Source organism: Piliocolobus tephrosceles, chromosome 1 (assembly GCF_002776525.5).
Source record: "Piliocolobus tephrosceles isolate RC106 chromosome 1, ASM277652v3, whole genome shotgun sequence".
In the NCBI taxonomy this organism is placed as follows: domain Eukaryota; kingdom Metazoa; phylum Chordata; class Mammalia; order Primates; family Cercopithecidae; genus Piliocolobus; species Piliocolobus tephrosceles.
In genome coordinates, this window is record NC_045434.1 from 126,582,431 (window position 1) to 126,607,439 (window position 25,009).

At 39.9% G+C, this 25,009-nt stretch overlaps 1 protein-coding gene across 2 annotated transcripts in view; it reads left to right on the forward strand.

Annotated features, from left to right (window-relative positions):
• ALG14 (ALG14 UDP-N-acetylglucosaminyltransferase subunit) overlaps nucleotides 1-25,009 on the forward strand; it is a 251,481-nt gene that overhangs the window by 203,597 nt on the left and 22,875 nt on the right. For both annotated transcript variants that reach the window (XM_023231015.2, XM_023231014.2), the window contains one exon: nucleotides 2,394-2,525. In XM_023231015.2, coding sequence (XP_023086783.2) covers nucleotides 2,394-2,525 — 132 coding nt within the window. The remainder of the gene's footprint in view (nucleotides 1-2,393; nucleotides 2,526-25,009) is intronic.

Here is a 25,009-nt window from a genome sequence, read left to right on the forward strand (position 1 = left end):
AGACTTTTCTATTATTTTCTCAAGGAACATATTGTTTCTCAAGGCCAAAGGGAGAGGAAGAATGTATTAAATACTCTGTTCTTTACTTTCTGACTGAACTGTGTGGTAGCCAGGCTCCAAGAAAGCCCTCGATGAGTCTCACTTCCTGGTATTCACATTCCAGTGTAGCCTCTTCCATATCAAATAGGGTTAACTTGTATAACTAATATCAAATGTCAGAAATATCAGAAATATCAAAATGTGACTTCTGAGGTCAGGTCATAAAAGACATTACAATTTCTGCCTTGCCTTCTCTTGGAGCACTTACTTTTAAGAGGCTAGCTGTTGTGTGATGAGAACACTTAATTAAGGAGCCCTATGGAAAGATCAGTTTGGCAAGGAACTAAGGACACCATCTAACAATCAGCACTAAATGGCCAGCCATATGAGTGAGCCACCTTGGAAGTGGATTCTCCTGCCGCAGTCAAGCCTTCAGATAACTGCAACCCCAGCCACCGACTTGATTTCAAGTTTATGAGTCACTGCAAGCCAGAATAACCCAACTAAGCCACTCTTGGGTTCCTGACCCACAGAAACTGTGAGAAACAGAACATACTTGTTGTTTTAAGCTGCTAAGTTTGGAGGTAATCTGTTACACAGAAATAGGTAACCAATATACCTGGAACTTTGATTTAAGGAAAATATGTTAGTTTCTCTTAATTATGAAAATATCACTTTCTTGTTGCAAATTTCAAACATATTCAAAGATATTCTGACCTGAAAAATGAAAATATCCTATAATATCATCCTCTCTATAATTTGTGGCATGTAGTTCCTGTTCCCAGAATTTTTTCCTTCTTCTTTTTTTGAGGCAGACTATTGCTGTATCGCCCAGGCTGGGGTGCAGTGGCATGATCTCTGCTCATTGCAAACTCTGCCTCCAAGGTTCAAGCAATTCTCCTACCTCAGCCTCCCGAATGGCTGAGACTACAGGCACCCAACTAATTTTTGTATTTTTTGTAGAAAATGGATTTCACCATGTTGGCCAGGCTGGTCTCGAACTCCTGACCTCAGATGATCCACCTGCCTAGGTCTCCCAGAGTGCTTGCATTACAGGTGTGAGCCACTGTGCCCAGCCCAGTTCCAGATTTTTTTTTAATGCAAATACTAGTGCATAGGCCAGGTATGGTGACTCAACCCTGTAATCCTAGCACTTTGGGAGGCCAAGGTGGGTAGATTACCTGAGCCCAGAAGTTCGAGACCAGACTGGGCAACATGGCGAGAACCTGTCTATACAAAAAAATTAGCTGGACATGGTGGCCCACACCTGTGGTCACAGCTACTGGAGGCTGAGATGGGAAGATCTGGGTGTGGTGGCATGTGCCTATGGTTACAGCTACTTGGGAGTCTGAGATGGGAGGATCACCCTGAGCCCAGGGAAGTCAAGGCTGCAGTGAGCTGTGATTGCACCAAGCACTCCAGCCTGAGCAACAGAGTGAGACCTTGTCTCAAAAAAAACAAACTAACAAATACTAATTTGTGTATGTATGCACGTGAGTATTTTGTTAATTGATGCTGGATTATATTAAACCTGCTGTCTTCCAACTTGCATGATTCACTTAATGTGTCTTGGGATATCTTCCGTATGAGTTCATATAGTTGTATGTCATTTGTTAACGTATCTCCATATATTTTACTGTATCCACTTCTCCATTCCCTACTGGAGAATATTTGGTCTAGTTTCGGTTTCCACAGATACAAACAGTGATACAGTGGGGTAATCTGTGGCATGTATTTCCAGAAGCAGAAATGCTGGATCAAAGGGAGGCACATTTCAAGTTCTGATAGATATTTCCAGATTGCACTCCCAAAAAGTTGTACGCAGGTATTTAACCAGGGAATGTAAATGTCTGTTTCCCTATACTCTCAACAACACTGGTTATCCACTGTCATTGCCAGTCAGGTAGGTGAAAATGACTCGTTTTCTGTTGTCCAGCTTGTTGCCTATCTTTTTATGTGTTTATCATTATTTGTATTTCTTCTGTTTTGAGTTATCTGTCCATCTTTGCCCATCTTGATACTAGGTTACTTGTCTTATATATTGACTGGTAAGAACTCTTTGTATATCAGCAGGTTAAATTCTTTGCCTGAAATGTAGTTTATACAAACTTCCCCCAACTTATTGTTCAAACTGATTTTAACAGTTTTTGAATCATAGGAACTTTTTTGTCATGTGATCCCATCTGATGTGTTATATGAAGCATGAGATAGGCATTACAACTCTAATTTAAAAGTGGTTAGAATGAAAATTTAAAATAAGAAAGCATTTCTATTTCTACAGCTGTTAACTGTTACCATGTTTAACTTTGATATCAGTGATTCAGTTGATTTGGATTCCTTCTGTTTCCTTCTAGTATACCAAATACTACATTCACCGAATTCCAAGAAGCCGGGAGGTTCGGCAGTCCTGGCCCTCCACTGTTTTTACCACCTTGCACTCCATGTGGCTCTCCTTTCCCCTCATTCACCAGGTGAAGCCAGATTTGGTAAGTAAGACCATCACTAAGGAGAGGGAAAGTAACTCTCTGTAGATCTTTCATTAGTAACAGGACATACTGTTTTCTCAAACAGCTACCATTTATCACTGTGCCAGGTCATATATAAGACCCTGAACTGACTGGTGCCTTGATCCTGGACTTCCCAGGCTCCAGAACTGTAAGAAATAAATATCAGTTCTTTGTAAGCCACCCAGTTCATGGTATCTCATTATAGCACCTGAAATAGAGTAAGATATCATCCTTGGATTTTTTGTGACTTTTATCACAAAGCACTCTTTCTCCTGCCTCAGCATCCTGGGTGGCTGGGACTACAAGTGCGTGCCACCACGCCTTGCTAATTTTTGTATTTTTAAGAGAGGTGGGGTTTCACCATGTTTTCCAGGCTGGTCTTGAACTCCTGACCTCAAATAATCTGCCTGCGTCGGCCTCCCAGAGTGCTGGGATTACAGGCATGAGCCACTGTGCCTGGCCTGTGACCAGTAATCTTTGATGTTACTGTTGTAATTGTTTGGGGACACTGTGACTCGTGCTTACATAAGACAGTGAACTTAATAAATGTGTGTTCTGACTGCTCCAACAGCCTGCTGTCCTCTCTCTCTCTGTCTCTCTCTCTCTCTCTCTCTCTCACACACACACACACACACACACACACACACACACACACATGCATTCCTTGAGCTTCCCTGTCTATGAGACACGACAATATTGAAATTAGGCCAATTAATAACCCTGCAATGGCCTCTTAGTGTTCAAGTGAAAGGTACTATTTCTCATGTTTCACATTTGAAATCACAAGCTAGAAATGATTAAGCTTAGTGAGGAAAGCATTTGCAACAGGCACTTAGCCAAGTTGTGAATGCAAAGGAAAAGTTCTTGAAGGAAATTAAAAGTGCTACTCCAGACCAGGCGCATGCCTGTAATCCCAGCACTTTGGGAGGCCAAAGCAGGTGGATCACGAGGTTGGGAGATCGAAACCATCCTGGCTAACACAGTGAAACCCCGTCTCTACTAAAAATACAAAAAATTAGCTGGGCGTGGTGGTGGGCACCTGTAGTCCCAGCTACTCGGGAGCCTGAGGCAGGAGAATGGCATGAACCCAGGAGGCAGAACTTGCAGTGAGCGGAGATGGCGCCACTGCACTCCAGCCTGGACGATAGAGTGAGACTCCATCTCAAAAAAAAAAAAAAAGTGCTATGGCACTGAACACACTGGTTTTATGATAAGTACATGACATAGCCTCATTGCTGATATGGAGAAAGTTTGAGTGCTCTGGATAGAATATCAAACCAGCCACATTCCCTTAAGCCAAAACCTAATTCAGGACAAAATCCTAATTCTCTTTAATTCTGTAAAGACTGAGAGAGGTGAGGAAGCTGCAGAAGAAAAGTTTGAAGGTAGCAAATGTTGGTTGAGGCTTAAGGAGAGAAGCCATCTCCATAGCATAAAAGTGCAAGGTGAAGCAGCAGGTACTGATGTAGAAGCTGCAGCAATTTATCCAGAAGATCTAGTTAAGATAATTGATTAAGGTGACTACACTAATCAACATATTTTCCATATAGACAGAACTGCCTTATATTCGACAATGTCATTCAGGACTCTCATGGCTAGAGAGGAGAAGTCAATACCTGGCTTCAAAGCTTCAAGGGACAAGCTGATTCTCTTGTCAGGGGCTCATGTAGCTGTTGACTTTAAGTTGAAGCCAGTGCTCATTTACCATTCTGAAAATTCTCAGGCCCTTAAGAATTATGCCAAATCTATTCTGCCTGTGCTCTATAAGTGGAACAACAAAGCCTAGATGACAGCACATCTGTTTACAGCACGGTTTGCTGAATATTGCTGAATATTTTAAACGCACTGTTGAGACCTGCTACTCAAGAGACAAAGCTTCCTTACAAAATATCACTGCTCTTGATATATTGGGCTGGATGTTTTTATTTTAAAAAAATACAAAATATACTGCTCATTGACAATGTGCCTAATTACCCGAGAGCTCTGATGGAGTTGTGCAAGGAGAGTAATATCTTTATGCCTGCTAACACAGCATCTATTCTGCAGCCCAGAAATCAAGGCATAATTTTGACTTGCAAGTTTTATTATTTAAGAAAACATTTGTGGCCGGGCGCGGTGGCTCAAGCCTGTAATCCCAGCACTTTGGGAGGCCGAGACGGGCGGATCACGAGGTCAGGAGATCGAGACCATCCTGGCAAACACGGTGAAACCCTGTCTCTACTAAAAACTACAAAAAACTAGCCGGGAGAGGTGGCGGGCGCCTGTAGTCCCAGCTACTCGGGAGGCTGAGGCAGGAGAATGGCGTAAACCCGGGAGGCGGAGCTTGCAGTGAGCTGAGATCCGGCCACTGCACTCCAGCCTGGGTGACAGAGCAAGACTCCGTCTCAAAAAAAAAAAAAAAAAAAAAAGAGAGAAAACATTTGTAAGGCTATAGCTGCCATAGATAGTTATTCCTCTGATGGATCTGGACAAAGTCAATTGAAAACCTTCTGGAAAAGATTCACCATTCTAGATGCCATTAAGAACATTCTTGATTTATGGGAAGATGTCCATAAACAGGAGTTTGGGAGAAGTATATTCCAGCCCTCCTGCATGACTTTGAGAGGTTTAAGACTCAAGTGGAAGAAGTAATTGCAGAGGTGATGGAAGTAGCAACAGAGCTAGAATTAGAAGTAGAGCCTGAAGATGTGACTGAATTCCTAAAACCTAATGATGAAACCTGACTAGGACCCTGCTCTGTGACTGGATTTATACTGTGCACTCGAGGTATAAGAGTAAACACAGCTCTATCCGTAAGTGGCCTGAGGTGATCTGTGAAAATGGCTCGCTATTCACTTGACCTAGAAAAATCCCAGAAAAGTCATGCAGATCAAGAAGTTCAAGTCTTCATGTTCACTTTAAGAACATCCACGAAATTGCCCATGCCAGAGAGACCTAAGTAACCAAGATGTTCTGTAACTCCAATTTTCTTTAGACATGTATTAGATTCTGCCAATATTAGCTAACTTGCTCAATTAAAAAGTTATCTAGTATTTTAAAAAATATCTCTGATGCAGCAGGTACTAAAAGGGATGAATAAAACAGCTCCTCAGGAAGCTTATACTTTAGCTTCAGGGAAAATGGAGTAAAGAAACAACAGGTAGACTTGAAATACAGATTAATTCAGTTGAAAATAGAGACCCTATTTAAATCAGAAATAGTTCTTCCTCTCTGCAGCCTACATTAAAGTACTTTTAGCTTGTTCTAGTATTCAGGATTCTCTTTATTTTATTAAAAAAACATTTAGAGGTGGAGTCTCTCCACATTGCCCAGGCTGGTCTCGAACTCCTGGGCTCAAACCATCCCCCAGCCTCAGGTGTGAGCCACCGTGCCCAACTAGTTTCTTAAGATAGCAACTTAGGTTGTTGATTAAGATATTTCTTCTTTTCTATTACAAGCATTTAATGCTATGCATTTTCCTCTCACAACTGCTGTAGTTTCATCCTACAAATGTTGATATGTTGTATTTTCATTCACTTCGAAGTATTTTTTATGTCCTTCAAGTCTTCATCTTTGACCCATGGATTATTTACAGTGTTTTGTTTAATTTGCAAGTGTTGGGAAATTTTTCCTATTATCACTCTGTTATTGATTTCTAGTTCAATTTCACTATGGTCAGAGAACATACTCTATTTTAAAATATATTGAGGTTTTTTGATCCAGGATGTGGTTTGTCTTGGTGAATATTCCATGGGCATTTAAAAAGAATGTGTATATAATTGTCTATGAGATTCTGTTGATTGATGATGCCATTGAGTTCTTCTGTATCTCTGCTGATTTTCTAATAGTTCTGTTGTTGATTGCTAAAAGAGTGATGGGACACTTCGTTAACCCTTCTAAAACCATTTTTAAATAGTCCTATTGATCTCAACTCTTCATAATCTCTTCTGTGTTCTTCTGCTAAAGTACACACTGATCCTACATTAAAATGAATTTTAAATATTCCACGTGCTAGATGGATACTCTTTTGTATCTTGAAGCCTAAAGATTTTTTCACTATTGTGTCTTTCATTTTTTCCTAAAAGTAGAAGTCTCTGTGTGAATCTTCAATGAGTAGGCTGATCTCATATTGTCTTGAAAATATACTCCTAAAAAGGAATTAGTTTGTTTCAATGAGAAGAAGAGAAAAGTTAATTTGTGAGATTGCTGATTATTAAAGTAAGAGGACTGCTTATGTTGGGGGAAAAAAATCTATAAAGTTCTTGAGGGTAAAGGCCAAGTATTTTTGCATTTTCCATGGTCCTTTCTAGAAAAGCTTCCACATATTTGAGGAATGACTTAAAAATAAATGAATGAATACTGGATAAAATGAGTCATCACAAAAACAAAGACACCCACTCCCTACACTGGTGCTCTTCTCAGGCTTTATTAAGAGTCTGAAAAACCAGGAGGGTTTCCAAAGTCCGCAGTGTTTGATTACTGGCTTCATTCCACCCTGGCCATTACCAGATGAAATACTCAAGGAAAGAGCTCTGCATACAAAAATGAAACCTAATTTAATTTTTATTCAAGTAAAAAATAAATTTCAGATTCTCCATATTAACAAATTGAAAGGAAATGGACCATTTCAGCCTAATACTCTGCCTCTTTGCCTGAAGCTGGTTTAATTCACCATGACAAATTTAGATGTACTTATTGCATCTACACTCACTCACGCGTTGTATGAAAGAAGGCCATTATTTAGTCATTTTTTTCCATGTTCCATACCCAGTTTGAGCTGTGAAATGTCTAAGTTCATAGCAGTAGAAAGTTGATGGCTGGGTGCAGAGGCTCACGCCTGTAATTCCAGCACTTTGGGAGGCCAAAGTGGGCAGATCACTTGAAGTCAGGAGTTCGAAACCAGGCTGGCTAACATGGTGAAACCCTGTTGCTACTAAAAATACAAAAATTAGCCGAGCTTGATGGTGGGCACCTGTAATCCCAGCTACTCAGGAGGCTGAGGCAGGAGAATCACTTGAACCCAGGAGGTAGAGGTTATAGTGAGCTGAGATCACTGTACCCCAGCCTGGGAGATAGTATAAGACTGCATCTCAAAAGAAAAAAGTTGATGACACAGATGGTGGGTTATTATCTATAAGTAGGACACTGTGACTTTTTTTTTTTAATTAGGTGTTTTCTGTGGTGAGCCACAAACTAGGTGGCACCAAGATTATCACTGTTTGTATAAGTATATAAAATTTTTATTGGCCTACTAATTAACATGTGTTTGAAATATTAAGAAGAGGCAATTACCTTCTTGTTGACATGCCAGAACCCTTACGGGAACTTTTTCTTCTTAACTGTTGTTAATTTGATTCTCTTTGTATAATGACCTTCATCTGGTATTCTATTTGGTGGTGATCAAAAAACTTCATAACGTGTTCAAAGGAAACTTGGCTAGACAAAGAAAAGGTCCGCTGTCCCAAGATGCTTATCTATCAATGGAATTAAGTGAGAGTAAGGTTTTCCAAGCCAAGTCAAATGAGAAACAATTAGACCACAGTTGTCTACTGCTTCATGTTTTCCAAGATTAATGAAATCATAATTGGGAGCCATTAGTTTAGGTTTCCTCAGTTCCTGCTCCTCTGTTGCCCAGTCCCTCTATAATGCGTTAAAATGATGCCAGCGTCACTCCTTCCCACTGTGTGTTTCCTCTCCATGTCCGCGCTGCGAATTTGGCAGCCTCCTTAAAGATACAGAAGGACTGGCCCTGCACTGTACGTGCATTTAGCAAGTCTGATGATGGTCAGAGTCCACTGCGAGAAGGGGTTTGATGTGAAAATCCTCCCAAATATCTGGTTTCTGGTGACTGACAAACTGCTTTTCCCAGCTGCATGGTGAAATGACCAGCTGTGCCACTGACACATTGGCTGAGTGACAACCTGTAGCTGCTTCCATCCATAAATGAGGTATTTAGTTTAAATGTTATAGCTTCTGTTTCACATTGAGTAAGTTCAGAACAACATCTGTGTCAAAATTAGGCTGCATATTAGCAGTTAGATTGCTTTGAGTTGTTTTTATTCGTCTCCATTTTGGGGGACTCTCAGCAGCTTGAAAATGATTTTTCTTTCTATGTTGATGATTTTTCCACTTGGCAAACATTACGTTTTTCCTGTCTGCAGAAGCCAGCGTGGCTTTGCCTGCGATTTTTGCTCCCTTGTTTTGCTTTGCCTGCATCACTCTTGAGTTGTCACTGTTCCAGCCCATCACAGGCTCATTTTGGATTCTGAGGCTGGTGGGGACTCTTCCGTTCAAGGTGAAAGCCAATGTGTTTTCCCAAGGGTAGCTGTGAGGTCACAGTTAAAACAAAAATGAAAGTTGAATGAAAAGGAATTCAGTTGTGAGAGGATAAGAAAAAGGAAAACAAAACTGTTCTTGAAGAAGGGACTGATGTGGTCATGTGCAGTGAGCTCCAGAGACCTGGCCTTATAGACGAGGGTAATGGGAGGTGCTGGTGGCAAGGTGAGAACAGAGGGTGGGGCGAAGAGAAGGGAAGCCTTTGAAATGCCCTTACATGCATGAGTAATTCCTAGAACCAGTCCCAGCTTCACAGACTTTCAGTGCTTATTTTAAAGGATCATGTGAAGCAGGAGCTCTATTTGTATAGCACTTGAAAATCAAGAAAGTGATGTTTCTGTTTAGAATCTTTAAAATTTCTCTTTGACCTGCGTAAAAAATAAAAGAAGGAGGCACAGACAGCACCGATAATTGAATATGTAATGGGAGAGCCTCGGAAGGGCTGCTGCCCTCCAAGTTAAGTGGGATCATTAAAGTTTTAGAGTTTATATAACTAGAGTCAGTGGGGAAGCGTCATAGGAAGTTTTAAAAATTTGAATACAGACCGTGAACTCCTTGAGGAACGGTGAGGTGTATTACTCATCTTGGCAGTGCTAGCACCTATTCTAGAGCATGGAGCATGTAGGAGTTCAATAAATTTTGAAAGAGTAAATCTGGATAGGAGAGAGATTAGGAAAGGAGAAGTCAGAGAAGCTATTAAAACCTGACGATGACCATTTACAGCTTTTAGGTGGGCTGGAAAAAATAGAATAGGAAAAAAACATTGCATAACTGCTCCTTGGTTAACTTCTGCTCCCTCTGAATTAATCGCTGAATTTGTCTAAGGATTTTTTTGATAACATATTTCTGAAGTGTTAAATATTCTCTTTATCAAAGCACCATAAGAAAACGACGAAAATTTCTCATTCACCTTAACCGGAGTACACTTGCTTTATTTCTTTAATTGAAGTGAAATTCACGTAACATGAAATTAGCCATTTTACAATGTACAACTCGGTGGCATTTAGTACATTCACCATGCTGTGCAACCACCACATACATATACAGCATCGAGTTCCAAAACATTTTCATCAGCAATTGCTTTACTTTAATTTCTTGGTGTGGTAGAACCGCTTAGAGTTTTGTGGGTTTTTTGTTTTTTTTCTTGAGACGAAGTTTCGCAGTTATTGCCCGGGCTGGAGCACAATGGTGCGATCTTGGCTCACCGCGACCTCTGCATCCTGGGTTCAAGCAATTCTTCTGCCTTGGCCTCTCGAGTAGCTGGGATTACAGGTATGCACCACCACGCCCAGCTAATTTTGTATTTTTAGTAGAGACGGGGTTTCTCCATGTTGGTCATGGAGAAGTGCTGGGATTACAGGAGTGAGTCACTGCGCCCGGCCACCACTTAGGGTTTTTTACTTCATTTGGGGGAGAAAAAACAAACAAAAAGATTAAAACTCAGACAGTGCTTTCTAATAGCCTCTAGAGATCAAAGGCCGTCTTCATGGTCTTTCTTGATAATTCCTTGTTTACTCTACCCAGAAGTCATTGAGTAAGTGTATCTTTTCAGTTAGCATTTACTCTTTGATACTTTGCAATTGGGTGACTTCTTTTTCTCCTTGTATAATTTTCTTTCTTTTTTTTTTTCTTTTTTTGTGACTGAGTCTTGTTCTGTCGCCCAGGCTGGAGTGCAGTGGTGTGATCTCGGCTCACTGCAACCTCCGCCTCCCAAGTTCAAGCGATTCTCCTGCCTCAGTCTCCCGAGTAGCTGGGATTACAGAGGTGTGACACCACGCCCAGCTAACTTTTGTATTTTTAGTAGAGACGGTGTTTCACCACGTTGGCCAGACCGGTCTTGAACTCCTGACCTCGTCATCTGCCCGTCTCGGCCTCCCAAAGTGCTGGGATTACAGGCATGAGCCATCACACCCAGCCAGTTTTTTCTTTTAAAGCATGAATATATTGAAGCATGCTGGTAGTGGATTTCTTCTTTCTTTCTTTCCTTTCTTTCTTTCTTTTTTTTTCTTCCAAGATAGAGTCTTGTTCTGTTGCCCAGGCTGGAGAGCAGTGGTGCAGTCTCAATCTCGGCTCACTGCAACCTCCACTCCCTGGGTTCAAGTGATTCTCCTGCCTCAGCCCCCTGAGTAGCTGGGACTATAGGCACCCACCACCATACCCAGCTAATTTTTGTATTTTTGGTATAGACGGGGTTTCACCATGTTGGCCAGGCTGGTCTTGAACTCCTGACCTCAGGTGATCCACCCGCCTCAGTCTCCCAAAGTGCTGGGATTACAGGCCTGAGCCACCGCACCCGGCCATGGATCATGGATTTCTTTTTCCACTGTAAAACATATATGAAGTTAAATCAGCTGTAGAAAGCTTATTGCTGGGATTATAGGCATGTACCACTATGCTCAGCTAATTTTGTATTTTTAGTAGAGATAGGGTTTCTCCATGTTGGTCAGGCTGGTCTTGAACTCCCGACATCAGGTGATCCACCTGCCTCAGCTTCCCAAAGTGTGGGATTACAGGCTGAGCCACCACACCTGTCCAGGTTATCGCTTCTTTACCTGTTAGCCTGCAATTTGAAATTCCACTCATACCAGGACAGCATTTTAAAGCAGATATAAGCCAATCTGCTTCTCACCTTCAGTGGGGCCTTTTCCACATAGTCAAAAGGGTTAACTGATTTTCCCTAAGATACATGGGCAATTAATTATTAAAATGTTCTTCAAAAGGACCTTACAATCAAGAATGAGGATAAGTGCAATGAGTAAATACCTTACACATTTCAAATACGATTACGGCTTACTGCAAAAGCTATATTAGCATTATTGAGTAAGGAATGTAAAAGATCCAGTCAGAAACAGGTTAGAGAGCTTGAACTGGTATTATACATGCTTAAAAATAGCAAGAAGGTCCCTGCTGATAAGACCTTCAAATTACGGAAAGAATATATTGTGACTGATAATTTTTTTAAGAAATGTGAATACCAGATTTATAAGTTTCACATGTTTACAGTATCAGAACTTCCATATTCTGCCATAAAAAATGAAATCCTGCAGTGGAATCAGCTGTCGAATTGCAAAGGGCAGCAAATTCCGTTTGTTAGCAAAATACCATTTTACATTCTTGGTCTTCCTGAATTCCCATTTAAGCCACTTATACAAATCTTTCACATAAGCAATTTTTAAAATATGTTTATGGCTGACAGTTTGTGAAAACAGGTTTGCTTTTGTGGGCTAAATGATCACTTTTCTCTAAAGATAGGTGTCACATGCTTAAATCAGTTGTGTCCACATCTTAAAGCTCCAGATATTATTTTTCACAAGATTTGCTTACACAGTACAGTATTTTGTAGATAAGCCTTGTTAGTGGAGGCAGTGCCTGGATTCAGGGAACTTGGTCTGTTGCTGTTTAATTATTCCTAAGCCAATTTGCCTGTTTCAGTTTTTCAAGGAGACATGATTCATCTCTGAAGTCACACAAGGAGAGAAAAATTCCCCACTGGTCACTTCTATGAAAAAACAGAATTGGGAGGGGCTGGAGGTTGGGAGAAGGTGGGGGTGAATTTCCTGCTCTCTGTGGAAACCAGGTGCAGCTTATGTAAGGCAAACTTTCATTCTTAAGGTCATAAAAGAATTCCCCATATTGACCTCCCCTCCCTCCCTCCCTTCCTTCCTTCCCTTTTTTCTTTTTTTCTACTAATTGAGACAGAATCTTGCTCTGTCACCCAGGCTGGAGTACATTGGCATGAGCTCGGCTTACTGCAACTTCCACCTCCCAGGTTCAAGCTATTCTCTCCTGCCTCAGCCTCCCGAGTAGCCGGGATTACACCCAGCTAATTTTTTTATTTTCAGTAGAAGTGGGGTTTCACCATGTTGGCCAGGCTGGTTTCAAACTCCTGACCTGAAGTGATCTGCCCGCCTCAGCCTCCCAAAGTTCTGGGATTACAGGCCTGAGCTACCGTGCCTGGCCACCTCATATTTTCTTTATTGGTTTGATTGAGAATTCGTCCTGAATATTTGCTTCACATTTGATTTCCTATAATTTCCAAGCTACTTTTTTCTCTGGTTTGCATCCATTTTACCTCAGTTGTGATACTCAAGAAAAAATACCATCCTACGAATCAGGAGGTTTTGACTTTACTCTCAGCTTTGTCAGTAGTTAGGTGTGGCGACTCAAAGCTAATCAGTTAGCTTCTCTGAGTTAGCTTCTCCTTCCTATCAAATAGGAATAATGAGAAGCTCCAATAGAATGATCACAGCTGGCATATCCACTTGCTTTTAACCAAGCCACTCCCTCTGCTGGGAAAGTGATTCCCTGCCATTCAAAACCACTTACTGCTGCTCACCTCCTGCCAGGACATACGATCCTTGGAGCTCCTGTGCCTCATTGGATTTTAGATATCGTAGATCTCAAAAATATGTATATTTACTTGAATTATGATGTTGATGTGGCTGTTAGAGTCATTCTGGGGTTCCCCAGGGTTTCCTTCAGGAGCACCTATCACCCATACACATCCCAAGGGGCTTCGAGAAGGTGGTTGCCCTTCTATAGCCCTGCCTGATACATGCTCGTGGCTCTCCTCTCTCTTCTGTCTCCTTCCTTGCTTTAACTGTTCTTTCTCTTCCTTCCTCTCACCTACACCTCTACCCTCCATTGGGATCGTGTTGAAGCCCCTGTTTCATCTTATCCTTGGTATTCTCTCCCACGTGTTTTTGTCACAAAGACCCTAGAGGTTGGCCTGTTTACCTGCACTCCTTTCTGACTGCCCCAATCAGATTATACTGCAGGAATTCTTCCCCTAGGTCTCCCTTAGATCTACTGGGAAATGAACTTCAATTTTCACCAGTTTTGGTTTTTTTTTTTTTTTTTCCTATCACAGTGACTCTTCATTTTAAGGGCTTTTCCTGCAATTGACTGTAGGAAGCAGATAGGTGTTAAAAACAGGTAAGCATTGCAGGAGTCAGATGTGTAGGAACTAAGGGGTTACTGATGGACTTTATTCAGATGTGAATTGGACAAGGTCTTTCTCAATGCCTTTTGTCTGCTTCAATTAGCTCCTTTTTTATTTCTAAGACCAGCACTCATCAGGGCCTCCTGCCTTCTCTTTTTTATCAGCCAGTTCTGAAGCAAACTGATGATCCTTGGGCCATAGCAGACACACACATCTTGTCCGATTCATGTAGTTGGTCAGTATTTGGACCACATATTTAGTCAAGGTATTTCACACCACACACACACACACACACAACCTTTTGCAAAATTACAAGGGCTGGTGACTGCAGGATGGACATTAAGCAACCCTATGTAGTGACTACCTGCCTGGGCTATCCTCTCTGTGGTCTCTTACCTCTGGTGGTTTCATTTTTGTAGGTTCCCTTACTGGACTGTCTTTGTGTCCATCCTTCAAGCCTTTTTCTGAGGATCTGAGTGGGCAGTAGCAGTGCTGAGAGGTGGCTTGCAGGCCCAACAGGTGTTCTTGGGGACTAAATGCATGCCATGTAAATGAAGGCAGTGGGCTTACTGCACACAGTTGTGAGATAAACCTGCTGTCACTGAACCTTCTTCTTTAAAGTCCTGGAGCTTCTATTGCTGTTGTGGCAGAATAGTTCATATTTATCAGATTTAGATCTTGGTAGATTTCTGAGTTTATATTTATATCTTGGTGGGTTTCTAAATATAAAAATCAGCATGTGTCCGCATATTCCCCTTCCTCTTTTTATTAGAGCAGTCATATTATTCAATGGACATTCTCTGATGGAGAAGCCTTTTGTACACTTAGAATTACAAACTTATACAGATGAGACCTTACCAACAATTTAATTCTATACCCACTTTTTAAAGTTTAGATAATAGAACCAAAAGAAGGGAGTGCCTTGTCCAAAGTCTTAGAACTAATAGCAAAGCGTGGATAAAAAAACAGTTCTTGTCATTCCCAGCTCTAGGTTCAGCTCTCTGACCACACAACAAATGAGACATCATAGACTTTTCTCCTCTTGAAAGGTATTAGGTAGAATACACCTACATGGAATAGAGAAAATGGGCTTGAGCAACATGCATACCAGGGTTTAAAATCTAGGTCTGCCATTCTACTATTTGGACAAATTTAGGTGAGCTGTTTATTCTCCATAAACTTCCTTTTCCTCACCTGTAGAACAGGGACCATGATATCTACTTCATAGTCTTGTGTGAACATTCATGCAGAGGAACCCCCCGTGGTAAGTTCCTGGATCTTTCTCCTCTTTTGCCATTAAGTTAAATTTTATCTTCCAGAAATCAAGAGGCTAATAAGGAGTTAATAAATGTTTTAAAACTTAGACCACGGAATATCTACACAATGCCCAGTTTGGATGCTATGGTATTCTGACTGTTTTCATGTTGATTTTCATGCCACAGTGAGCCTCTTCAGGCATGAAAACAACCAAAGATTATTTGCTTCTCTCTTCTTTGTTTTCTGGCCCTCTTATGTTTTCATCACAGACTCCATCGCTTCCAAAAACGGTGTGTGAGGATTTACGAATGAATTTCAGCTCCGTCCTGCTGGACCACCATTCAAGGACATCCTTCCAAATCTGCCCCTCTCAAGAAGGGCTCATCCACATGCACCTGATTCACCAGCAACCTTAGTTCCCCAGTTTGGTTCCTCATTTTCTTGAGGCTTCTTCTGAGGCTTTTTGTCTTGCACCATTACTCCATCCAGATCTTGCCCTCCTGTGAACTCCTCTTGAACTTCGAGTTTAGCATTTAATTGTTCTCTAGTCATTTAACTTCTGCTGAATTTTCTCCCTCCCCTGATTAGATTGTGAGTACTTTAAGAGCCAAAAACCAAGCCTTCTGGCTTTATTATTATCCCTGTGGAACTTAGCAGTGTGTCAGGTGCTTGGAGAGATCTTTGATTAATAAGTGAATAGTAAGGAACTGGAACACACTAGCTCTACCAGATGGAAATTAGCAGTACCCAGTCCCAGCTTTCTCCAGATCTCCATCTCTCTCGGTTAAATATCTCCTCCTCAGCTAACACACCCTCTGATCCCTCCTGGATTCCACTGAGAGGTGAATGGCGTTCACAAGCCCCTTGAACTGCTTCCTAGCTCACCTTTATTACCCTGACTTGCTTCCAACCTACTGTCAGGTGTGTTCTGCCCTCTTTGTTGTCAAAGACTGGGGACTTAGGCCTCCCCTCTTCTGAGTGCTATGGCAAGTTTAAAACTGTATAGAGCTCTCTTCAGATTGCAAAGGATTAGGAATCGTAACGAAGGCTTAGGAACTCGGGTCTTTTTCTGCTGCCATTCCATCAACATGCGCACTTAATGCTTAAAGAAAATGCTATTCATTGAATCACTTTTTATTTTTTAAGATAGCCAGAAACTATTAATATAGAATGCCTTTCTGACGTCATTGCTCTGGGATCATAAAACCTACATGTCAAAGCTATCCTTTGAAGTTATTTAGCCCTAATTTTGTTATTTTATAAGCTTTTTATTGACAAATAAAAATTATTTATAAATCAATTTGTAAATAATTGTAATTATAAGTTTACACATACTTTATTTTTTTGTAGATAATTCTAAACAAATTATTTACAAATTTGTTTTTGCTTTGCACTGAGTAACTGCTGTGAGCTGAGAATAGAGCTAGGCACCATGGGAAATGGAGAGGTCTATTTGTGCTCAGAAGAGTTTGTAGTCTAGAATCCAGCCATGGCCCCAAGTCTGACGCTAAGAAGGAAGGATGATCTGGACTGGGAACAGAATTGACCTGCCTCAGGGTTCCAGACTGAAGCATCAATGTGATTTTTCAGAGGTGTTTTAAATCACAGGCCCTCTTTTGAAGGTAAGAACAGGTTAATTAGCCACTATCCCATTATTCCAGGCTGCACAAACTACATAGTAGAGAATATGGCATGAGGCTTCAGGATGTCTGACAGAATCATTCTGGAAGTCAGGGGAAGCAAACGCTCTTCAAAGGGCCCAGAACAAATAGCCCTTTAGGTCAGTTCTTAAATCAATAACAGATCAGTCACCAGAGGAGGAAGTCTGTTTCACAGCCGAACAGTGAACAATGCTGTACTGAAACCCTAAGTTCCCACAGTCTCTGGGGAGTAATTAGAACTTGTTCAGTAATCAACTAATTTGTACTTCTGAGAATGATTCTAAATACAAAATAATAAAAGTTGGGTAAAGGGTAAAGTATAGACCACTGCTTCATAATGGAATTGCATAATTCAAGTGGGGAATCATAAATTTGGACATGCTAGAAGGGTGTTTTTTTTTTTTTTTTTTTAAGAAAAAAGTGATTTAAAGGCAATGCTAATAAAATAAAAATAACCCATGACGAAAAATATATGCTGAAGCATTTGATCTCACTGCGACCTGAGAACAGTAAAATATCCAAGCTGGAGTCTAGTCTACTAGACTAGTCTAGTTTTCTCACTAGGCCTATAAATTAATTTTGAGACTCTGAAGTAATTGTTTGACCTCTTTTGTCTGCAGAGTCAGTACAGATTTGAGATGCTTTTTGTTTTAGTTGTTGTCAAAACATTGTAGATGTCCATATCCTGGTTGCTGTATTTTTATTATAAAGAGCAGGAAACTGGCCAGGCACGTTGACTCACGCCTATAATCCCAACACTTCGGGAGGCTGAGGCAGATGGATCACAAGGTCGGGGGTTTGAGACCAGCCTGGCCAATGTGATGAAACCCCATCTCTACTAAAAATACAAAAAAAATTAGCCGAGCGTGGTGATGGGCGCCTGTAGTCCCAGCTACTCGGGAGGCTAAGGCAGGCGAATTGCTTGAACCCAGGAGGCAGAGGTTGCAGTGAGCCGAGATTGCGCCACTGCACTCCAGCCTGGGCAACAGAGCAAGACTCTGTCTCAAAAAAAATAAAAATAAAAACAAGAACAGGCAACTTATTTCCATCAAAAGAGATGGAGGGCTAGGATACGTGAATAAACAATAGCTTATGGTTAATTTCAAATACAGCTTGTTATCCTGCACTAGAAAAATGAGACAATTCTATATTTAATTATATATAGCAACTCTAACATTTGTGATGAGAGGGAAAGACTTCTGGATTGTTTTTTATTGTTTCTTTCTTTCTTTCTTTCTTTCTTTTTAATTGAGACAGTCTCACTGTGGCACAATCTTGGCTCACTGCAACCTCCACCTCACAGGTTCAAGCAATTCTCCTGCCTCAGCCTCCTGAGTAGCTGGGATTATAGGTGCCTGCCACCATACCCAGCTAAGTTTTTTTGTATTATTAATAGAAAAGGGGTTTCACCATGTTGGCTAGGCTGGTCTCAAACTCCCAACCTCAGATGATTCACCTTTGTCGGCCTCCCAAAGTGCTGGGATTACAGGCATGAGCCACCGTGCCTAGCCTGATTTTCATTGTTTCAACAGGACAAATACAAGAAAGACTTGAATAGTGTCTCATCAGATTATACTTTTCCTGTGATATCGGTTTTGAACTTACAGTTTCTTTCTAGCTTCAAGAATCTCTGATTCACTGATTCTAACATGACATACTAGGAAATTCTATCAAAGCAGGGTTCCTGGAACAGGCCCCGTTGACCATGGAGCAAAGATGTTCTCAAGAAGAAACCCACATATGGTGATAGGGTATATGACTAAACTGCCTGATTTGAGATACACAGCTTTCGTGACTACCAAATCTGGCATTTGTGTTTCTCAGTAGCAGATGTGGAGAATGAGTTATTACTTAATGAGCAGCAAAATCTCATTGGACTCCACTACAGTAGCACAGTAGCTCACTCTAATAAGACAAAACAACTGTAAAATAGTTTGTGTGAGTTTAGTTCCGAGTCTACTTCTGACCTAGTTGGATAGTATTGTTTCCCTAACCTAGAGATTTCAGGTTACTGTGACATCCACCAAAAGATCCAAATCATATTTAGTAGAAGTTCATATGACAAAATGAGAAAAAAACTAAATTTGGTTAAATGTTTTGAGTTTTACTTTTGTATTAGTCCGTTTTCACGCTGCCAATACAGACATACCTGAGACTGGGTAATTTATACAGAAAAAGAGGTTTAATGGACTCACAGTTGCATGCAGCTGGGGAGGCCTCTCAATCATGGTAGAAGGCAAAAGCCACATTTTATTTGGCAGCAGACAAGAGAGAATGAGAGTCAAGCCAAAGGGAAACCCCTTATAAAATCACCAGATCTCATGAGACTTAACCGCAAGAACAGTATGGGGGAACCACCCCCTTGATTCAATTATCTCCCACTGGGTCCCTCCCACAACACATGGGAATTATGGGAGCTACAATTCCAATATGAGATTTGGGTGGGGACACAGCCAAACCATATCAACTTTTCATCACTGTAAGTCATTAAAAATACAGATTAAAACACTTAGTCACATATAGTTTTTAGATTCCAGTAATAAAGAATAATGAATCTTAATCCTGTTCTATATGGGAGTCTCTGTAGGCTGCTATAACACAGTACCATAAACTGAGTGCTTACTAACAATAGAAATTTATTTCTCACAGTCCTGGAGGCTGGGAAGTCCAAGGTTAAGGAGTCATCCCATTTGGTGTCTGGTGAGAGTCCATTCTCTGGTTCATAGACAGTGGTCTTCTCACTGTACTCTTACATGATAGAAGGGATGAGGGAACATTCTAGGGTCTCTTTTATAAGACACTAATCCTGTTCCGTGAGGGTCTCACCCTTATGACCTAATCATCTCCCAAAAGCCCATCTCCTAATATTATCACCTTGGAGGTTAGGATTTCAAGTATGAATTTTGGGAGGTCACAGACATTCAGTCCATAGCAGGAAGTAATTGGGATCTTCAGGTTTCTAGGGTAATCTAGATGCCTTCCTATTTATCATTCTTTTTTTGAGTTGACTTTCTGATTATAGCAAGGCCAGGTCAGCACACAGTATTCTCAATATATGGTCAGGATGGTTTTTTCTGACTTTATTCAATATCTTTATTTATATAATGAAGAACTTTGCTTGTTCTTATTTCTGCTATGCTCTGTTAGAATTGGAATTTTATCTTCCAAATCTTTAGAACCTTTTACTAAATATGGAATGATATTCTGGCTTTTTTTTTCCTCTTCCAGTCAAGAACTATCTTTTCTTTGTAGAATTTAGGAATGGCAAAAGAAACTAATTCATTTTTGTGGTGTTTTCTAAATCCAGAATATACAAATGAGTAGGCACATGGCTGATAGAAATATCAGTATACAATAGCTTATAACTTCTTTCTCTTTTAATACAAAATATAAAGGGCATTTTCACCACCATCAAACATTTCCTGAATTCACCTGTAATCAATTTCTACAATCTCTTTTGCCATTTAGGCCAAAGTGAGGTTTTACCTTTGTCATTGATAGACAACTTCATTGTGTCTATATCAATGATAAAGATGGCTGAATTTCAGCTTTATATTTTAGTGAGTGGAATATACTGGATTTTTTACTACAATACAGACTAAGATACTTGGGAGCAGAGAATGGAGGTGGTTGAGGACGAGTCTAGGCTGAGTCCTATGTTATTGACTTGGGCAAATGAGTCAAACTTCAGCTGCATTTGGAAGTAAGGATGTCCACTGGATGTACTGTCAGAACTCAGAGAGCAGTCTGGGCTATAAACATTGATTTGGCAATAGTTGAAGAGGAAAATTATTTGAGAAGCTATAAATGTTAGGAGGAGCTTTCTTATGTAAAGTTTGTTCCATAAGATAAAGTTGAAAGGTTTGGGAGGATGGATCTAGGAGGAAGAAACACAGGACCAGTATGACAATGAGGGGACATGAGAGAATTGTTTATTAGAGGCACTAACTATAAAAAGTCTAATGAATGTTGGAGGCTCATTCATGGATCATACTTAAAACCACAAATTTATCATTGCTATCTCTAATTATTTGGGTTACAAATTTCAAAAGCCTATTAAAGTCTAGAAACTATAATTCCTTTTAGCTTTTTATTTTGAAATCATGTTGAACTTACACAAAAGTTGCAAAAATAGTGGAGAATTCTTGTGTGCTTTCTACTCAGCTCCCACTAACGTTAACATATTATACAATCATAGGTACAGTTTATTAATGCTAGTATAATACTATTAACTAAATTACAGGCTTTATTCAGGTTTTACCAGTCTTTCCACCATTGTTCGTTTTCTGTTCCACATGCAATCCAGAATCCACATTATATTTAGTTGTCAGATCTCCTTAGTCTCCTCCAACTTGTGACAATTCCTCAGTCTTGCCTTATCTTTCATGACTGTTACACTTTTGATGAATACTAATCAATTATTTTGCATACAGAGAATACAATTGTATGATCAAATAATGGGATTTATTCTTACTCTATTTCTGAATGGAACTTTGAGTTTTCTAAAGACTGTATTTTGTGTTTGTCAAAACCCTGGTGACTGGTCAAAATCCATTTCAGCACAGCACAATTATTGTGACTTCTTTGTGTTGCTTGGAAATTCCTCCTTCCTTGACTACAAGGAAATGATATATTCTCTGCTCTACTTACTATAGTAATCACTCCATCTTTAATAATGATAAGTGAAATAGAGAGTGAAAAGTAAAAATTTTCACAATGTATAGTTCCTAAATTAATAAATTTTTGTCTTATAAGTCATTTTAAATAAAGCATGATTATACATAAAATATATAATATTTTATAAATATAAAAATAAAAAAATTACCATATGACCCAGCAGTTTTACTCCTAGGCATATACTCAAAAGTACTGAAAGCAGAGACTCAAACAGATACTTGTACACCAGTATTTATAGCAGCATTATTCACAACAGTCAAAAGGTAGAAACAAGTGTCCATCAACAGATGTGGAGAAACAAAATGCAGTATATATACACAATGGAATATTAGCCATAAAAAATGCAATTCGGATACATGCCACAACATGGATGAACCCTGAAAACATCATGGTAAATGAAATAAGCCAGCGCAAAAGGACGCATATTGTCTGAGTCCACTTATTTGAGGTAGCCAGAATAGACAAATTCACAGAGATAGGAAGCAGAATAGACGTTACTAGGGGCTGAAGAAGGGGGGAAATGGGAAATTATTGGTTAAGGGATACATGGTATCTGTTTGTAATCATAAAAATGTTCTGGAAATGGATAGTGGTGATATTTACACAACCTTGTAAACGTGCTTACCATCACTGAATCGTACATGTAGAAAGTGGTTAAGAGGGTAAATTTTATATATACTTTATCACAATTTAAAAAAATCCTTATACAACCATAGCTCTCCTGTCACCCATTTACTGGATCATTTAAATCCAATATATAGGGTTTTTTAATTCTACAGATTAAATTTTTTCTGAAAAACCTATTTTTCTAAATAGTATTATCATACTAAAGCTAACCTTATAAAACTTGTATTTCACCTAATAGAAATTTGAAAAAGTTTCATCTTAAATTTATTTGAATAATTTAATTTCTGATACTTGTATTTGATTAGTTATGAAAGTCAGTAACAGAAACATAAGCTTTTTCTCACTAGAGGTATATTTTATCCTGTTGGCTTGGATTTTGTGATAAATGTTCACATAAAGTTTAGCCTCTGAATAAATCTACCTGTAGCATGTACCACCCACATACCCACATTCATCAACGCTCCTGATTGTATGCCTCAGATTCTCAAGAGGTAGGAAGCACTACAGATACATGCTTACTGTAGGGAATCTAGGAATTAGGGACTTGTATCTCCATGAGCCCCTAGACTCATGGCACCATTTGTTAGCTTGTTCTGTTTCATGACTGACAGCTCCACCAGAATAACATGGAATGGGAAAGAAGCGATTCTCAGACGAAAGGAATACTGAGAAAAACAAAAACAGATGTCTAGCATACCAGATCATTTTATTAGTTAATTCCACTAATGTTTGTTGAGCACCTCTTATGTGTTTGGCACTATTCTAAGGGTGAGGGATACATCAGCTAACAAAACAGACAAATACGCCTGCTGTCATTTAGTTTACCTTGGAACTGGTCTGTTCAGCTGTAAAGGCACGTTGAAACTTGGGCCGCTGGCAGGTATAACATAAAGTGCTTAGACTTCCATGGCTAACCTGTCTCCCACTTCTTGAAGTCATTACATTCAAGGAGGATAGCAAGCTAGTATTCATGTCAGAGTAACTTCCTTATACAGAGGTCTGCTATAGTTTCCATAAGTTCAAACCAGTGGATGGTATTGCTGTGGTTTTTGGGGCCCCTAGCATCTAGAATGAGATAAACTGGTACTGTTTTAGCCTGTGTAGACAGCATGTTCACAATAGCCAGTCAAATTGCTGCAGGATTTCGGTCTCAGACCAAAATGGGATGAAAAATCAGGAGCCTTGATAGAATTTTGCATTTTGGGGCTAAAGCCGAGGTTTACTAGACACGCAGGAATGCAGAGGTTTTCCAGATACATACCAGATTCAAACTTAAGGCAGAAATACTAATTCCATTTTATAGACCAAGCCCCTGGAAAGCGTGGTGTTCCCGCCAGTCTTGGTTAGATGACTTGGGACATGGGCAGGGCACAGTCTGTTAAGAGAAAAATGTTTTCAGATGGGAAATGATCATAGGATGCTGGTAGATGGATGCTATCAGCAAATAAAAATAATTGTTAGTATTTGTTAGGCAGACCTACATTTTTTCATTTAATCCTCACAACAAAAACGAACAAAGGGGGAAAAACCCTCTTTGAGATCAGAAGTCTACTTGCAAGTATTAAAAAATCATATAGAACTTGCTCAAACAGAAAAGGAAATTTTTGAATACTGGCAATACAGTGATTATTAAGACAGACCGTCCCCACCCTCCTCCTCTGTCCTGATCTCACTGCCTGTGCAAAGGGATAACATTTTTGCCTTTTGGAAATATTAGGAAATACAGTTACAGATTTCAACTCTGGAAGCCACATTTCGTTCTAGACATCACACTTTTAAAGGGCCATTGACAAATTGCAGCATGTTCAGAGGAAAATGATCCAGATGGTGAGGAAATACGAAACCGAACTATATGAGAAACAGTTGGAGGAGGTGGGGAGGTTTAGCCTAAAGAAGAGAAGATTAACCAGAAAGTATTACAGAGACCACAGTTTTCAGATTCCAGAAGAGACACCACAGAGGTTAGAGATTCATCATACTCTGCCCATTGGAGCCTCCCAGAACAAAGGCCTTTGTCGGGAAGATACAGGAAGAGCATGGAAAAGAAATTGATAGCAAAGCCATGCCAGAATGACTGGGCCTCACTGGAGACAGGTTCTGAGGTGGGTACTAAGCCCCACATTTCTGGAGTTATTCTAACAAAGGATATCAGTCAGCACCTGCTCATTTCATTCTTCCTCCATGAGTCTTCCCAGATCTCCCATGGCCAATAATCTCTCCTCCATGAGCCTTCCCAGATCTCCCATGGCCAATAATCTCTCTTCCTGGTTCTCCCTTTTACTTTTTACCTCTCTGAAGTGCTTTCATGGATTCCTTTGTATTCAATTCAATTTATATATGTCTATCTCTCACTAGTCATTCTCAAACCTATTGTAGTCCTTTTTATATCATGTCCTTTCCTATCCTGAATTGAAAGTCGTAGTTAATGGAACCTACCTATATATAATTCCAGAAGTGCAATAAAATACTCTAATTTTAATAAAAAGGAAAAATGAAAGGAATTTGTAGTCAAATTACATGTTTTGCAATATGTACATACCCAGGCATGACCAACCGGGAGGCATAATCAAGTGCATAGATTCTGCATATAGAATTACCATGAGTAGGACAGCTACAATTCAGACCGATCCGGGTTCATTATATTGATAACTCAAAACTTGTGAGCAGCTTTGCTGCCCATGATTATTTTTTAAAATGGTGAACAACTTTTGTAAAGTTCCAAACAAACCAAGTATAGTCTTCCCTCAGTTTCCATGGAGGTTCTATTTAGGACAATTCAGTATAAAACCTGTAAAAAAAAAATTTGTCTTTCTATGTAAAACAGAATTAGGTTTTAGGTTCAAATAGCGCTAAACAGATTTTTCACTATGTAGATGTCCAATGGGACATTGAAAGTCAAGAGGGATGTAAGACAATCCCAAGTACTGCAGAATGTCTGTATCCCTGGCACCTGTCCAATAAGTGCAAATAGCACCCCTTAGTCA